This window comes from Corvus kubaryi, unplaced genomic scaffold, assembly GCF_017639235.1.
Source record: "Corvus kubaryi isolate FWS band 111438036 unplaced genomic scaffold, C.kubaryi_AGA036_p1.0 66, whole genome shotgun sequence".
Taxonomy (NCBI): domain Eukaryota; kingdom Metazoa; phylum Chordata; class Aves; order Passeriformes; family Corvidae; genus Corvus; species Corvus kubaryi.
In genome coordinates, this window is record NW_024582054.1 from 13292360 (window position 1) to 13309667 (window position 17308).

Below are 17308 nucleotides of genomic sequence, written 5' to 3' on the forward strand. Positions count from 1 at the left end.
AAAAGTTCCAGAAAAGGTAATCTAAACATAGAAATTATATTTAAAGTGTATTTATATCTGTGCATTCTCTTTCTGTTCATAGTTCTTGACTTTACAACAAATAGGAAAAATAAGTTCTGAATATTACTAAAGTATTAGAAATGAACTTTTTATAGCTGGACTCACCAAAGTTTTTATCTTGATCATCAGTCAGCCTTTCCAGAGTTATCACTGTAGTCTTAAGCAGGTTTTATTTCTAGTGGTGTCTGCAATTGCTGCATACTCAACTCGGACATTAGATCCGGGTTTCAGAAATAAAACTCCCTGGTACACGTAGGTGCTTTTGGAAACACCCTAAAACAAACAAAAGCCATTGGAGAGGAGGAGTTAAGGCAGGTGTTTATTTAGAACTGCTAAAATACAGATGTGCAGGGGATTAAAAAAAAAAAGCATTGCTTTTTTTTGAACTTACGTTAGAAGTATCTAAAACTACTGTGATATAGTAGATCTAAACTGACTTTGCTGCAGAACTAATAGGAAAGATAATATACCGATTGACATTTTGTGTAACAGGAATAATACACAGTGTAAATGATTACAGCATCATCCTTCCGCTTTTTTATCCTACGTGAAAAACAATGCCCCTTTGTGGAAATGCTACCTTGCTTTCTGGCATGTGGGTGCTCCCACATAATAGTTTTCAGATAAACCAATACAGCAACAGCTCAGACATTGACCCTTCCAGAATCGGAACTCCATGTAAATTTATAACCATTAACTTTTATGTAACTGACTTTAACCACAGATCTCAAAGCATTTCAAGGAAGGGACAAGTATTATGAATACTGGGTATTCACAGGTAAAATAAGAGAGTACTAATGGGTGAGCTTTGAAGAACCTCTTGTATTAGAATAATGGCACAGGGCCTAATGAAAGAAGTCATTAAAGGTTTACACCTCTTCACCACAAAAATAGGCCTAGTTTGATAGGCAGTGAATTGGCAAACCCCTTTCTGCCACTGCTCTTTGGCCAAATTTCTTTTATTCTCCTCCGGTGGTTTCCAGGGCAGCCAAGATGCCCGGAGCAGGGGGCGACACCTCAGAGCGCAAGGCCAGGGCTCCCGCATCGGGGCGCACGGCTCGCCCGCCGCCCGCGCGCCGCCCGGCCCCGCCCCGCCGCTCTCGCGAGAGCTGCGGCAGCCGGGCGGGCTCTGCCGCCGGGGCGGCGCGGCCATGGATTCGGGTGTGGAGGAGTTGATGCCGCGGCTGCTGCCTGTGGGCGACTGTGACCTGGCCGAGGACTTCGACCCCACCGTGCCTCCCAGGACGCCCCAGGAGTATCTGAAGCGCGTCCAGTGAGTGGCGGGGCGGACGTGCCGGGGCCGGCCCGTCACCTCCCCGCGAGAGCGGCGCGGCCGCCGGTGCTGCCCGGGCCGGGCTTCGTGTCGGGGCGCGCCGCGGCGGCCGTGCGGTGCTGCCCTCGGCCGGTATAGTCGGTGTTTTACACACCTGCAGGAGGGGCAGGTACCGACCTCTTTCCTCCCGTGACCGGTGACAGGACTCGAGGAAACGGCATGAAGCCGTGTCTGGGGAGGTCTAGGCTGGATGTCAGGAAAAGGTTCTTCACCCAGAGGGTGGTTGAGTACTGGAACAGGCTCCCCAGGGACGTGGTCACAGCACCAAGCCCGACAGTTCGAGAAACATTTGGATAGCGCTCTCGAGCACAGGGTGTGATTTCTGGGGTGTCCTGTGCAAGGATTTGGACTCAATTGGTCCCTCCATGATTTTATGAGTATTTCAGAGACATCCGGCATATATTGACCTGTTACAGGAAAGAAAAAATGCAGCCCACTTGATTCTGTCTTGTAGGATTGAAGCAGCTCGATGTCCTGACGTGGTCGTGGCACAGATAGATCCAAGAAAATTGAAAAAGAAGCAGACAGTAAACATTTCAGTAAGTTTGAGAGCTTTTACACGTTTTGAGATGGAAAAAAAAAGGAGAAAGGTGTTACTATAATGATGTTTGTATTAATTTTGGGGAGTCATTGGCATAACTAAATAGCACTGCTAGATTCTAAAAGCATCTACAGAATTAAATGTCTGTGTTTGAAGAAACCCCTGCTCAGCTGCTGGGTAACAGTAGTCTTTTTAACTGATTAAATTGATAATCCCCATACTATTTGATATACAGCAGACTATTTTACTGTCTGAGGAAATCAAATGTTGCATTGAATTTTACAATTATTTTATCATAAAACCTGCATAAATTTTAGAAGAAAGGTATCTCCATACCTGTGTTTGGGTTTAAGTCTCTATCTAGCATAAGGGTAGTAAGTGCAGCTAAGTTTTACCTAAGTTATATTAAATTCTAGCACCACTTCTTTCCTTCTGGAAGGAATATTTTATTGGAATTTCCTTACTGTTGAAGCAGATTTTTCTGTTGTTGCATTGCCCTGCCAGCTTGGTTTTTAATCTACTTTCAAATAGTTCAAGAGACCAAGTTTGCCTTTCTCCAATGAAAACGATGTAATACGAGATTTCACTACTAGATTACTCAAACTTTCTAGTACTGGCATGACCTTGTAACTTCTGTAGCCATTCTCTTCATCTGTCTCATCTGTGTAGTGGTATTCTTAAACACTTGTAGAAATATTTTAATTTGTTTAATAATTCTTTCATGCTAATCTTTAAAGAGGTTATATCTACTTAACTATCAGACTTAATTTCCTAGATGGTTTTGTGGTCTTCTGTCTTCCTCAACTTACTATCTTGACAAGCAGAATGCCTAAGATTGATCCCATCTGTCCCAGATAAGGCAACAGCATCCTGCTTTTTATGAGCAGGGAGATTAAAGCAGATCAATTGCTGAAAGGAAGACCTTAAGTAATTCTTTGACAATGTATTTTGAACATTTAGTTTTTCTTCTTATGTACATATGAGAAGAGTCAAACAGTATGTTTTGTCTAAACCAAATTCTTAACTCAGTCTTGGATGTGGTCATGAAATTACCTTTCTTAGATGAAGATTTAAAGGATATTGTTTAGCTGACAGCAAACATTTACTGATTCTCTTGTTCTTAAGGATTCTTCTTATAAAGCTCTCTTTACATTATAATTATTGCCAGTGTTTTCTCAGATTTCTGGATGTCAGCCTGCTCCTGAAGGATACTCTCCAACGCTCAAGTGGCAGCAGCAGCAAGTGGCCAATTTCTCAGCTGTTCGTCAGGTACAAGATAGTCTGTGAGGAGTCTGGCACGGTCTAGATAGAACATACCTGTGCTTTACAGGGGACAATTTTACGTCTGGTATAGAAATGTTATGATTTTGTAGCAGGATAGATGTTTATAGGCAAGTTTTAAGTTCTTGAAAGCTAATTGAGCATATACTGTGTGGCTTTTAAACCTCTGATAAAACTCTTGAGAGTCATGTTTAAGAAATTATCCTTCAACAAAAATGTGTCAGTATTTAGATTAAATGATACGGCATAGTTGAGGAAGGACAAAAACCCCTATGATGTTATGCAGTTATATTAAAACCTAGTGCTAGCAGGAAATGTTCTGCCAAACTCAACATTAACTGAGAACCAAGTGGATTCTAACCCATCAGGAGATTCATAAAGCCCATTTACACAGTCCATTTAGGAATCTGTTGATAGAGGTGGCAACCCATTATGAAGAGAAATACTGAATTGGTAAAACATATTTGTAAGGTTGTAGAGTTAGCACAGACTTTAATCTTTCATGACACATTTGCACCCTGCTTGAAATAACACAAGAACAGAAAATTAAGCAGTCTCAAAGGGTAAAGGTTGTAAGTTCAGCTAAGACTTACTAAAGTTTTAAACTGAAGAAGGGTCGAATTAGATTAGATATACAGAAGAATTTTTTTACACTGGGGGTGGTGAAACACTGGCACAGGTTGCCCAGAGAGGGGTAGATGCCCCATTGCTCAAAACACTAAAGGTCAGGTTGGATGGGGCTCTGAGCCTGATCTAGTTGAAGATGTCCCTGCCCATGGATGAGGGGTTGGACTAGATGACCTGTGAAGGTACCTTCCAACCCAAATCTTTTTATGATTCTACTATTCTCTACACGTAGTTCAAACAGGGTCAAATGGAAAATATAAGATGTAGGTAGAGATCATTTGTTATTTCAGTGCTGCAGACAGCATGTTTACAGTGCATTGGTGCTGCACTGTAGGAGTATCTCAAGCACTGAGGTGGGACCAACTGAGCTGGAGCTGCTCTACCACTGAACTCTGCATGAGCTCATATACCATGTGTTTTTCAGGGAGGAAAATTAGTGAAGGAGCAGATCTGTACTACTGCATCTACATTGTAAACAGTAACTGAGCTAGCCCATTTCTGCAAGGGATCACATTGCATCCTGTGTATTAGGCATAATCTAAGGTTTTAACAAAACTAAGGAGACTGACATCTAAAGGCTTATTCACTGTATAGGTATTCTTTTATGCTCAAATCAATTGTCTTCTCATCTGTGCCAGAATTAATACTGTGAAGATGAGACTATCCTAAAAAGTATTTAAAGTCAGAATTCACTTGTTCAACCACTGCATCAGCTGCTGTTTCTTAGAGCGTATTTAGTGGTCTTTTATACAGCTACAGTAACAACTGGAGTGGGAGAAAAATTTCTACAGAACAGTTACAGCTCTCTACAAGTAACTGTCAAGCAGGCCAATCTGTCTTAACACAGGATTCCTGCCAGGTAGAAGAAATGTGCTAAGAAAGCACATTTGCCTTCACTAAAACAATTCTGTAGACCTCTGATACAGATACAGACCACTGCTGGAAATAGGACATTGCCTTTATGTGTGCTTTTGGATTAAATCAAAGTGGGTTTTTTCTTAAGATTGTTCTAACCAGAAAAGTCTAGAAGACTATTAAAGCTTACTACCTCAGCTTAACCTTATGTAATAGACTTCAAAATGCCTTCAGCTTTAACTTCCAAAAACCCAGCATGAGCATCGTAATTACATTTCTGCTAAGAGGCATGGGAAATACTTAGCCAGTTGTGCTGGCTCTAAATCCACTAATTTATAGAAAGTCATAAAATATACTTTTCATACATTTTAAGAATAATGAAAAGCTTTTATGGTTAGGATAAAATAACTGCAGAGTTAACTGTGATTTAGCTTTGTTTTAATTACTCAGAGCCTGAACAAGCACAGGAATCACTGGCGGTCACAACATTTGGACAGCAATGTTACTATGGTGAGTAGAATTCATAACAGCGCTCTGTGGTTTGCTTTCGCAGTTATTAAATCCACGGTTAATCTTGCTTTATAGTTTCATGTAACAATTTATGAGTATTATCAAGTCTTTTTGCCAGTGTCTTCAAGATAACAGTATCACACGGTTTTAATTTATTTTTATTTACTTCAGCCAAAACCAGAGGATGAAGAAGGCTGGAAGAAATTCTGCCTGGGTGAAAGAGTATACTCAGAAATAGATGCACTATCTGATAATGAAAATTTAGGAATTGATTACATGAAGGTGAGTATAGGACTTCTATTTAATTTTCAGCAGCAATTTTCTAGACTAACTGCCAGAAACAATCCTCTGTTTATTACCACTTTGTGCTAAATAGAAAGTAGGAGGCTCTGGTGAGCCCAGCAAGTCCCATTTTACATTCTTTTTAAGCAGACACTAAGTGAAGCAGAAAATAAGTCTATGTCTTCAGTCAAAATTTGAAGCACTTCTTCATCCGTTATCAGCTGAAGTCACTACTTTGTTCTCACTGAACCGAATGGAAGCTTTCTTCGTAGTCTGCTTTAGTGTTTTGTTGCACAGTGATACGTGCTTACCCTCCTCATACGTGTTACCCTACAAACATGTTCTTCACTGCATCATTTTGAAAAAACAAAACTTTAACAAATAACAGTAGAAGCAAGGTGCTCTGATACTTCACTGGACCTTCAACTTTCTTGAAGATACTTTTCTAATAAATTTCAAAGCTCAGAACAGACTTCAAAATCACTGCAAGTGTCTGAACATCAAATTAAAATCTTAGTATGTTCTAAATTAGAACAAAAATGTTTGTGATAATGGTTGCATTTTCCAACTTGATTTCTTCCAGGTGGGCTTTCCCCCTTTGTTAAGTATTGTAAGCAGGATGAATCAGGTGAGCCTACCTTTTAGAATCATATCGTGACATTGCCTAAATCATTATTTCTCATATTCTGTCTGTTGCAGAAGGCTTATCTATTTTTCTTTGCCTAGACAATTCTTTATTACAAATTCTATTAACTGTACACTTAGAAAGAAAACACGTATTCATTATCTCACGTTCAGCTACAAATAACTTTACTAGCAAAGATTTTTCATGACTAGTTCTGAAAGTATTTTGTTGTTGTAATTTCTCTATAGCACATTTAATGTTTGAATTTTTGCTGAATGCCCCAACAGGTGCTTTACAATGTTTTAAAATTTCTCATTTAGTGTTTTAAGTGCAGTCCTTCAATTTGTTTGTGAAATTCTATGTACATTGCAAAGCTAGAAGAATCACACATTTCCTTTACTACATTTCCTACTTGCCACCATTATATACAACCAACCAGTCAGTGCAATGTCTCTTTCCTAATCTGTAGCTACTTATCCATAACTTTTCACTTACACAGAAACTTAATTCATTTCATAGAAAATTCTTTCCAAAAAGTGGTACTTTAACACTTACTTTACTCTTATATGTAACTTCAACCTGGAATAAATACTGTAGAGTAGAAATACTTTTTCTATAATAAAATCCTTCAGCTAGAAGGGCAGCAAAGCAAAACATTGCAGATACTGTATTGTCTCTTTCTTGTTCCTCTTTTGAAGGCAACAGTAACCAGTGTCTTAGAATACCTGATAAGCTGGTTTGGAGAGAAAAAATTTACTCCAGAACTGGTAATTTTTAATTTATTCTAACTACTTGCACATGAATGCATTAAACAAAGAATAAATTGTTTGCAGTTTTCTATTATTTTAATTTCCTAAAGAGTTCTCTAGATGGTCGTATCATATTCTTACTTTCAAAACATTCTTGATTAGATACTAAAAAGGAGTATTCACAGTTGTTTTTGGAAGGCTAAAATTACAAAACATAACAGATACAGACATAAAAAGTACTGCCCAAACCCCCTCCCATTTGTATCACTTGCCACACTAACTTAAGCCACGAGACTCAATTAGTACCAACATTTAGGAGAGGAGAAAGACCGCAGCAGCTTTGGTTCTGTCAGGGTGCTGCACACTATTTACCAACACCTCCAATTACAGTGTGCTGGCAAAGACACATGGAATCTTTCCACATGCAGCACAGACCAGAAAGCTTAGCTGCATTCACGTGGTGACAAATGAATCCTACTAAGAACTCCTGAGTAACAGGCTACATTGGCATGGAGTTTGGCCACAACTAGACTGACTATCTGCGTAATGGCATCATATCTACAGAAGACCTTGGTGGATGCAGCTCATCTCCTTCAGTACCACAAAGCAAAAGAGTAATGAAAAATTACATGACGCTTAGCATAGTTTCACTATTTTTTTTCAGTCACTTCAAGGCCTTTCATGTTCTGTCCTTTCCTGTGTAGGACTGTTTTCTTTTTAACCAGTATGTTGCAGAGGATGTGTACATTGACCTTTAGTTTAGTCCCACAATGAAGGCCACTAGACACTGCAATTAAATTAAGAAATTAGACTGGTAGCAGAAATTAAGTTTGTAAGAATGCAGTAGAATTCAGTGATGTAAAACTCAAAAGGACATGTTTTCACAGTTCAGATCTTAAAGCAGATCTAACCACTAATTCCACAACGATCTGAGTTCACACATTCAGTCTTCAGGAATGTTTTTTCACTGATTGTGAAGTTAAAAATTAATAGCCAAGTAATAATGTTTAGATATTACTAAAATAATCCTTCTTCGGACTGTAATAGTGGCAGCTGTAATAATTTATACCTTGGCCAGCATTCCAAAAAAATGCCAGGAACCCAGGAGTAGTACTCACAAGAATCTTACCTAGAGACACAAAACTCTCTACCAATTAGTGTCTAATGCGGTTTTCAAAATTCAATTATGGCATATAGCACTTGAATGTAATTTTGTTTTGAGACCTACACTCCAGTCCTGCTCTGTATAACATGAATTGCTTGAATCTTCAAGGAAATGCTCAAAATTAACATTTTGTTACTTGAATCCTCACAGGGTAGATGGCTTTATGCACTGTTGGCATGCCTTGAAAAACCTTTGCTACCTGAAGCTCACTCTCTTATTCGACAGCTGGCAAGACGATGCTCAGAAGTCAGGGTACTGGAGGTAAAGATTTAATATAACTGTGCAAAGAACTTGGTGAGTTTAGCAGGTAAGGAGGATCATTTTTCAGAAGTCTTAATAATTTATTTTTCATGTCCTAAGTTTGCTTGAGAATGAAGGGAAGACTACAAATACATACAACTGGCGTCCAATAGCTTCTCTATTTGACACAGGTAACAAAAGAATTGTTGTAATATTAATCTCTTTTCCAGGAGAGCAAGAATGAAGAACAAATATCAGCTCTGAACTTGATAATCTGCTTAGTTAGCAGGTAATACAAATTATACACCTAAACCAGTAATGTATGTCCAGCATAAATGTGTGATTATTTTTACTTAACCTAAATCCTTTTAAAAGTGAAAGTCTAAAAGTACTCTGGGCCAATGCAGCAAATACACTTAGCTAAAATGACTTCAGATAAACGTAAGAGTAAAGTAAGCTTATTCCTTTCTTCAGATGAGCCCCCTGAACCATAAAGCCATAATTATGATAGCGACACTAAAAGATGAGCTAGAAAGCAATGGGTCAGACAACTTGAAGTGAGGAATATGTTGCATACTGGAGATTTCTTACCATATTCCACTTCATTCCTAGGTACTTCGATCAACGGGACCTGGCTGACGAGCCTTCCTAGGCTGTTTTGAGAACATCCAGTATTTTGCATTGCCATAGTACAAACAGCATTATCAGAGTTAGCAGCAAGACACTGCACTGTCCAGACCTGAAGTACTACACAGTCCCTTCAGAACACCCTCATGCTAATGCATTTGGGACAGCTGTGAATAACTTTAGCTGAGTTTTAGCTGAGATTGTCAGTGTCTCCAATACCATCACCACCATCATTGTAAAGTGGTAATTGAGGTGTCCAGCATCATCTCTCAAGCTCTTGTCTTGGTAAACTACATTCTTGGTTAGGAACTTCTACAATCTGAGTAATCTATGCACACTGCTATTAGGTAAAGTCTGAGATTACATTACAAATTATTATTCTTTTTCTAACAGACTTATTGAGGGCTTTTTAAATAAAACTAAAGGATTTTAAAGACTGTTCCTAAACATTGTGTGTTTTCTCACTCTATATTATTTAACAGCAACCTTACTATAGAAATCTGTACAGTTAGGGCTGAATGTGTTTTTTCAAGTTTTGGTGCCTGAGCTCTAGCACTGCTTAGCAGCTCAACTATAGCCAGCACGTTACTGAAACAATTGTTTTAGTAAAATGTAAACATTACTACTTCTTGAGTAGTAATACCATTTTTAGTAAACAGTTGCAGAAACCAATGAAAATTACATACCTGTATTCAATGCTTTTAGAAGCATTTATTAACAGAATGAACAAATTTATTTTCTCTATGGTTATCTTGTCAAATGCATTGCCTTGCTTATTTATATATATTTAATATGGAGTGCTTTGCCAAGAGGATCAACATCTAACTGGTACATAGATGACCCTCTAGTTCCAATAGTCTTCAACAATTAAAAGAACTATGCATTCAGCTGATAGCAGCAGTATTAACAGTATTAAATGACATCTGATTTCTGTGCATTGTACAATTAAAATCCCCCTCCTCATAATTTAAAATAATAATTAGCCATAACCAGTTATTGATACATCATTAATATGTCTTTGAATGATTGCCATTCTTGCCTGTGGAATGGTAGTCTTAGGCATCAAGTGAACAACCAAAGTGAATGACAGTAACAGAATGTTAATTCTGGAGATGCAAGTAACAGATTTTGCACATGTTGAGTGTCTACCCCACTGTAAGTGCCTAAACGGGACGACATTGAAATGTCCATCTACTAGACATACAGTGTGAATTATTTCTAGTCTCTTTAGTAACATTTTCAACATGTTAAAAGCAGGATGAATTGGCAGCTGAAGAACCTATGAAATGCAAGAATACTACCTAGCTACTTCTCCAGTCCTACAACTCCAAACAAAACTTATATAGGTGAATAACCACCATCCTCCTCTGAATTGTCAGGGTAAGAACCCGGGGTTTTCAATCAAACTGCAAATCCCCACTGAGTACCATACTACTGTAGTTACTTTTACCTCTGCTAGTTCTGTAAAAAGCTGGACAGCATTTGGCTGGTTCAAATTTTGCTCTACATGTTTCCAAGAACTGTTAAATTATTCAGCTACAGCTAATCTGAACTAGCATTCACAGTACCTGAAAAGATAAGAACTTAGTCACACCTTAAGATCAAGCATAATAAAACCCTGGTTATCATATTCATAATCTCTAGCTAGACAGCTTGTGACAGCTTTCTAGAAAAGGCTTGAGCCACGATAAGCTTCAGATTTTTCCTAGAACTTTGGAGAACAGTTCCACTGTTCTTGCCCACCATGCAACTGTACAACATACACTTCTCCAATCATAGAAGGTAAATTTATATCAAAAGTGCTATTTTAACAAACCAGCTTTTCTAGTTTTTCAGCCCATTATTTACTGGTCTCAAAAACAGAAACCCAATCTACCACAAGGCATTCTCACACTTCTGAATAAACACTGTAAGTTTCTATTATGATGCATTTGAAGATAAGTAAAAGGCCTGAACCTGCCAACAAAGAAGTCTTATAGCAAAACTTATTAGAAGTTTTAACAAGATGCTTTCATGCTTACCTAAAGCAAGATATGTATTGTTATGCAAATCTTGTAACGAGTAGTATCTAGCAAATCCCAGTGTCCTGAGGAGATTCTTTATAGCTTCTTTGAGGCCTAACGATCTTCCTGCACACACTCATTACAGAAGTGAACCGTAGCTAGCAATTAAAAACAACTACATTAATATTGAGTTTATGCACAACATGGTAGAACAAGCTTCCTTCTTTGGCCAGTATAGACAACCTCAGGCATAAAATCATTCTGACACAAGGAACAGCAGCTAATTTTAGGGACATAGGAGAAACTGTCAAACTATGTAAAAACAAGTTCTCTTGTACTGCCCCAGACTACATTCCTCCAAAGATCTCCACCGAACATCTTTAATGAATGCTGTTGGCTCACGTGCTAATGGCTCCATCAAAGAAACACAAAAGCAGTCGCTTCCTCCCAGTTCACAGTGAATGGGGAAAGGTAGAAGTTGGCCATTCATTTTGGGCAACACAACACAACACACATTAGTTTCTTATTCAAATTTAGTCTTGGTCAGGATTTTTCTCTGTTCTCAAACTCCACCTCTGGTCTTCCAGGCTCTCTTGGTAATTGAAATGTTTAGCTGAAAACTTACAGAGCACACAGTTTTTACCATGTGGACATTATTACTTTGGTATAGAATAAAATTCATACCAAGACACAAGCATAGTGTTAAGTTATTTTGATGAGCATTTAATATATATTTTGGAATTGTGCTGCACACTGCTATAATTTACATGTTATATACAAGACTGAGGCAAGATACTGAATCCACACACAAAGGCTTTTTGAAGTAGATACCCAGATTCGAATGTGCTCTACATCTTCTGTATCATCACCTGAAATTTACCTGCAAGAAAAGCAGCGTAAGATCACATTATTACCATTAGAGTTATTTCTCCAAGTAATTATTCTCTTGTAATAATTTTTTTCAAATAAATGGTAAGGAACATTTCAATCTTACGGTTTAATTGTAAGCCACTGAGCCATTATTTAAATTTAGCATTTAAATTTTAACTCCACACTGAACAGGTTTTCTCTTTTCTTTTTTTTTGGTAAGTTAACCACGTCCCAGGTCACAGAAGTTTTTTCAGCTAAACGTAAAATTTGTGCAGTCTGTGGAAAATTTTTAATTGAGCAGCTTAGGTAGTTACAATGGTCTTCACTTACTAACATTTTTAATGACTCCTATAGAGAGAGATCTTCACTTGTGCAAATAACCTTCTGGACACACATCCTTATGCATTTGATGCTTCCAAATGTAAGTACAACTTTTTTGTTTTGCTTTCCACTCAACATCATGGAGGCTTATCCTCTGTCAGCATTTTCTAAATACTAAAGGATTTAGTGGCAAGCCATATCCTGAAGTTCACATGGACTCAGCTCTGAACTTGATTATCTGCTTAGTTAGCAGGTAATACAAATTATACACCTAAACCAGTAATGCATGTCCAGCATAAATGTGTGATTATTTTTACTTAACCTAAATCCTTTTAAAAGTGAAAGTCTAAAAGTTCAAACAAATCCCACCTTGAAAAATGCTTATAACAACAACTCAGTCAGGAAAGTTACCAAGTGAGCTAATAATTGAATATTCCAAGTATTCATTACTTACTATATATATTATACTTACATGCAGGCATTGATGAAACTTCAGCTGTTACAATACTCTTTATTCCCAGATTTGATAGCCCTCCTCTGATTAGTCCACAGGTGAATGCTAAATACTAAATACAAAGTTGCACTTCAAATAAGTGTCAACAGTGAAGCTTGTTGATAAAGATTAAAACTAAGTACTCAAGAACACAACTTAATACTTGGACCAGAAAACCATGGGGGTTTTGTTACCATGCTTGAGAGACTTTGTCAGGTCTCTAGTAGATGAAAGCTCCAATATTTGGTAGAGTGGAGCTCACTACAAAGATTGTTCTCATTAGAGGCACTATTTTGAGTCACTTTCTATTTCCATTAAACCTGTAGGAACTTAATATCCTTAAAACAATTATTCCCAAGACTTGGCTGAAATTAGCAACTGGTACTAAAGTCAACAAAGGAGAAACAGTCCAAGGCAGCATTCTTGCACAGGCCATCCCTTAGAATAAAAAGGCCCGCAGATATTTAAAATATGTGTTGCAAAACAGAAGGAACATTTCACCAAACACAAAAAAAAAATCCCAAGGACAGTAGCCAATTGTGAGGACTAAGATCAAGAATTAAGAAACCACAAAATAGAACTGAGTCCCATTTCTTAATCCACCTGAACCAAAGTGCTCTATGATAGGTTCTGTAGAGGCACTGATTTTACTTACCTGAACTATTACCCTAACTCAGCATCTGCACTGAAAACTATTTTTAATTGGTGGACTATCTTTCTGAACATTCACATCATCTCAGAAGCTTGTTTTAGGTAACAAACAGCATCTTCCAAATGTGTTTTGGGAATTCTAAACACAGTTTCTGAAAACACATGCTTTCCCAAGAGAAAGAATTTGTGTGACAGTGGCAAACAAGCTTTTACCGTGAAGTAATTCAAATGTAACAGCAGCAAGTCTCACAACAACCACAACCATTTTTCAAACTATAAATCAAATCCACTGTTCTGAAACAAGGTGCCTTTCTAAAAAGCACACAGGTTTTGAAGACTTATCCTTAGCTGCCCTTTTGAAGAGTTTGTATCTATTAAATTACAAAATTTAAGTTTATTATTAATAGATAAAGGTAATTCAAATCAAACTGGTAGACCCCCCACATATGAAATAGAAGGGTACCTTTGGTGCATGTTCTAAATACTGCTTTCCTGCAGACATTTGTGTCAAGAGACGAAATTTATTGTCTTGAAGGACATAAATACCCTGTTTAAAAAAAAAATTGGGGGTTTTAGTTAAACGTGCAGTAATATAGAATCAACATTTTCTGTGAATGAATTTGACTTGTAGATAAAATATATAACAATCTCACGCTGAAAAACAAAATTTTAGATTAAGGCATATGTAATTTAAGTTTAAATTTGATTCTTTACTTACAAGAAATATCAAAAGAAAATATACGTGACTGTGAGTATACAAAAAAAACCCTAGATGATAATATGATCAGTTAACCCTAAAAAATGTTAATGCACATTTCTTCTTGGAAGAGTCCTTCTGGTGATCAGAAAAAATAGTTCCATACTAGAAAGTCTTTAGTAATATATCAAATGCATACTGATTTTTACATTCAAATCTCAATCTTCATAGGGTTTTGCAAGCCTCTATTCTGATTCTGAAATTCAGTGGGAATTATTTTTCTTAATAGCAGTACAGGCAACAACACCCAGCAGACAATCAAAGTAAAAGTCTGGCTTTTTCTACAATACAATTTTGTGCAACAATATGCATCTTAATAAATTAAGTATAAATACAGTATAGCTTTATCTACACCTGCCATTGTAATTTCCCTGCTACTGACTGTGCTACTTTGGAATTTCGTAAGCCTTGACCTTAAATTAAGGCTGTATATACAATTAAGACCTTAAGTTCAACACTGCAGCTTTCTTTGAATCAAAACCCCAGATTTCTACGGTAATTATTATTACTTGATAAACAAGTCATTGAAAAATATAAAAATAAAAATATTTTATTTGGCATAATCCTTGTACAAATTCTCTTCTTCCTAATTTGACACAAGAGACAAATGGCCATAAGAAAACCAAGTCATTCAATAGGAAAAAGATTTTTTACTCTAGTACAATGGCTCCTTAAGTTATTTTGATCTGGCTTTAAGAACTGTGGCTGTTGATATAGGAAAGCACATGGATACAGCGCAATGTCACCAACAAGCAAATTTGAGAAGTGTCTCAGCTGTTTCTTAATACAAGTATTTTCAATAGAGTACAACTGTCTCAACTGCTGAAAACTCTTACTATTCTTCAAAGTAAAAAAATCATGGCAGCCATTCTATTTAGATGTTAAGACAGTAACATCACTTTTTCACCAGTTTTTTAGTAACATTTATTAGGAGATAGATTAAAAAGTTCTTGTTTAAATGTTAATCGACTGTAATCATTCCTGTCCTTTCTGTAATTTTGCAACAGTGCATATGAAATTCAAAGCATTTAGTATTTTCAAACAGGGTGGCAATAAAGACATCGCAGGCAATTACTAAATTGTATTCTAAAGCTACATGACAATATGAATATTGAAAACCACACTTTTTAAACAAAACAAATATGGAATATTTTGGGTTTCTTACCTAGTTATTCTAGACCAAGAAAAACAAAAAATGCGCTAGCAACTCAAAACTCTCACCGATCTTCTAAGTTAAATATTATTCTGCATCATCAGTACCTGGTGATTAGTCCTTAGGTTATCGATTTGTTTTTTGAATACAGTTGTCCAAAAATCTTTGCAAATGAACTTCATAATGTCTAATTCATCCTTGAACCTGGCAGTGTCTTTTGTAAACCTAAGAGATAAGTGAGAAATATATCAATAACATAACCTGACCAATTAAACAGAGAAATAATTTTTAAATGGTACCGTACAACATAATTTTTGAGGTTATTATAGAAATTAGTTTTCCAACCATCATACAGTATCATTCTAGCTTCCCTGTGCATTCATCAAGTATTTTAACTTAAGAGCAACACGGTATTATCTTAGTACCTGCAGTATGATAGCAGAATAAATTGTTTTAATTCCATGATTATTAAACACAATTGACATTCAGAAAGGTGGAAAGTGCTCCATCAGTTTTATCTTCAACAAAATATCTAAATAGAAGATAAACAAAATGCTCACGCCTATACTGCTTCTTGGAAGGAGTCCTTCAAATATGCAAAAGAGCTCTAACATAGGAACAAACATGTAAAACTTGTTCCCATTTTTCAGAAGGGATCCTTTTCTCTTGCTTATTTCAGATTTCTCTCCCTTTATCCCCCTTGAGGGTCTTTATATTTTTGCTCAACAAAAGCATGACTTCAGAAGCTCAAGTTTCCACACGACCTCGGAACGAGGGCGCTGGAGTTGCATCGCGGGTCCCCAAAGGGCCCGAGCTGCTCAGTCGCGACGTTGCAAGGACTCAGAGCACTTCACAAAACCGAAACGGAGTAACAGCCAATCATAAAATTATGCTTAAGTAGTAAATCAGAAAGAGAATAAAGTCATAAAATGTACCAGAAGCAAGAAACATGCATAAGCCTACACAAAGCAAAATTAAAGACAATTTTAAGTATTAAAAGTAACCATACACCCTGACTCGGTTTTCATGACGGGAAGCACTAGGAAAACAACACACTCTAAAACTGTCTCGTGATACGCAAACACAAGTCGCCACAAGAATGAGATACGAAAAGAGGAGATGCCAGAACAACTGATGATAGGAGGAACGCACTCTGTCCACCCAAAGCACCACACTTTGCCCGGGCAGGTCTGCTTTACCGGCGAGGTGAAAGCCCCGAGAACGAGCAGCGCCCGCCGGCTGCGGGAGCGGGACGGGGGCGCTGCCAGGGCCCGGCGGGGACTCACCTCTCGATGAGCCCCTGCCCGACGCGGAAGCCCATGCTCTCCAGCTTGGTGGTGCAGCGCCCGTTCTCCTGCAAGACATAAGGCGCCGCCGCCGCAGCGTCAGCCCCGGCCGCTGCCGGGCGGCCCCAGGGCGGCCCCGGCCCCACTCACCCCTTCGCCCTGCTCTGCGGCGCGGTACAGCCCCGCCACCATCTCGCTGTGCAGCAGCAGGAACAGCGCCTCGTCCGCCATCGCCGGGGCCACCGCCCCTTGCGGGCGGGACCAGACACCCGCGGAAGCTCCCGGCCGAGGCGCGGCTGCTCAGCAATGCCGGTCGGGCCGGTTCTCCCCTGCCGGGGACGTGCTGGGAAAGGGGCTCGCGCGTTAAGGCTCTGCAGAGTCCGCGAAGCTGGGCGGCGCAGCCAGCCCAGCGTCCTGAGCGAGGGCCAGAGCCGGGGATCAAACGCGCCCCTCCTGCGGAGCTGCCCCGCCCACCCTACTGCTGGAGCGTATGTCACTGACTTCAAGAGCACCCGTGCCTTCCCCTGCCCGCCGCAGGGAGCCACAGAGCGGCACCGGCTACTGCGGCGGAAGAGCGTGGTTTAAAGCCTCGCCACCGCCCCGGGCGCCAGGAATAACGCGCCGTACGGAGCTTCCCTGCCACGCCGCTCCGGGCGGGATGCGAGGGCAGGACCGCCACCCCAGCCGGCGTCAAGTAACGCCCCCGCCTATTGGCTCGCCGAGCACGGCCCCCTCTGGTAGCGCAGCGGTGATTGGCCTCCGCCCGAGGCCCGAGCGTGCCGGCTCCTCGGCCCCATTGAGAGTGGGAAAGCAGGATGGGTCCCAGGTGGGTGGGAACAAGCGGCTTTCTGATTAGGCTACAAGGAAATGACGTTTAAG

At 39.1% G+C, this 17308-nt stretch overlaps 2 protein-coding genes across 2 annotated transcripts; one reads left to right on the forward strand and one right to left on the reverse strand.

Annotated features, from left to right (window-relative positions):
• Nucleotides 1–1160: 1160 nt before the first annotated feature.
• Nucleotides 1161–9342, forward strand: GEMIN2 (gem nuclear organelle associated protein 2). Its single transcript, XM_042046946.1, has 10 exons — nucleotides 1161–1333; nucleotides 1848–1932; nucleotides 3114–3203; nucleotides 5148–5207; nucleotides 5379–5489; nucleotides 6073–6117; nucleotides 6813–6881; nucleotides 8179–8289; nucleotides 8499–8557; nucleotides 8881–9342. Exons 1-10 carry the CDS (start codon nucleotides 1212–1214, stop codon nucleotides 8918–8920), a joined length of 792 nt encoding a protein of 263 aa, XP_041902880.1. The 5' UTR covers nucleotides 1161–1211; the 3' UTR covers nucleotides 8921–9342.
• Nucleotides 9343–11595: 2253 nt separating this feature from the next.
• Nucleotides 11596–17279, reverse strand: TRAPPC6B (trafficking protein particle complex subunit 6B). Its single transcript, XM_042046947.1, has 6 exons — nucleotides 16580–17279; nucleotides 16430–16497; nucleotides 15251–15368; nucleotides 13697–13780; nucleotides 12562–12655; nucleotides 11596–11778 (listed from the first exon to the last, which is right to left on the reverse strand). Exons 1-6 carry the CDS (start codon nucleotides 16658–16660, stop codon nucleotides 11747–11749), a joined length of 477 nt encoding a protein of 158 aa, XP_041902881.1. The 5' UTR covers nucleotides 16661–17279; the 3' UTR covers nucleotides 11596–11746.
• Nucleotides 17280–17308: the final 29 nt, after the last annotated feature.

Excerpts from the sequence above, each read along its gene's own strand:
- GEMIN2 (XM_042046946.1), top strand. The coding sequence starts at position 1,212 with ATGGATTCGGGTGTGGAGGAGTTGATGCCGCGGCTGCTGCCTGTGGGC. Across the intron at positions 1,334-1,847 it reads GAGTATCTGAAGCGCGTCCA|GATTGAAGCAGCTCGATGTC; the intron begins GTGAGTGGCGGG and ends TCTGTCTTGTAG. Across the intron at positions 8,558-8,880 it reads ATAATCTGCTTAGTTAGCAG|GTACTTCGATCAACGGGACC; the intron begins GTAATACAAATT and ends CTTCATTCCTAG.
- TRAPPC6B (XM_042046947.1), bottom strand. The coding sequence starts at position 16,660 with ATGGCGGACGAGGCGCTGTTCCTGCTGCTGCACAGCGAGATGGTGGCG. Across the intron at positions 16,498-16,579 it reads CCGCAGAGCAGGGCGAAGGG|GAGAACGGGCGCTGCACCAC; the intron begins GTGAGTGGGGCC and ends TATGTCTTGCAG. Across the intron at positions 15,369-16,429 it reads GGGCAGGGGCTCATCGAGAG|GTTTACAAAAGACACTGCCA; the intron begins GTGAGTCCCCGC and ends CTTATCTCTTAG.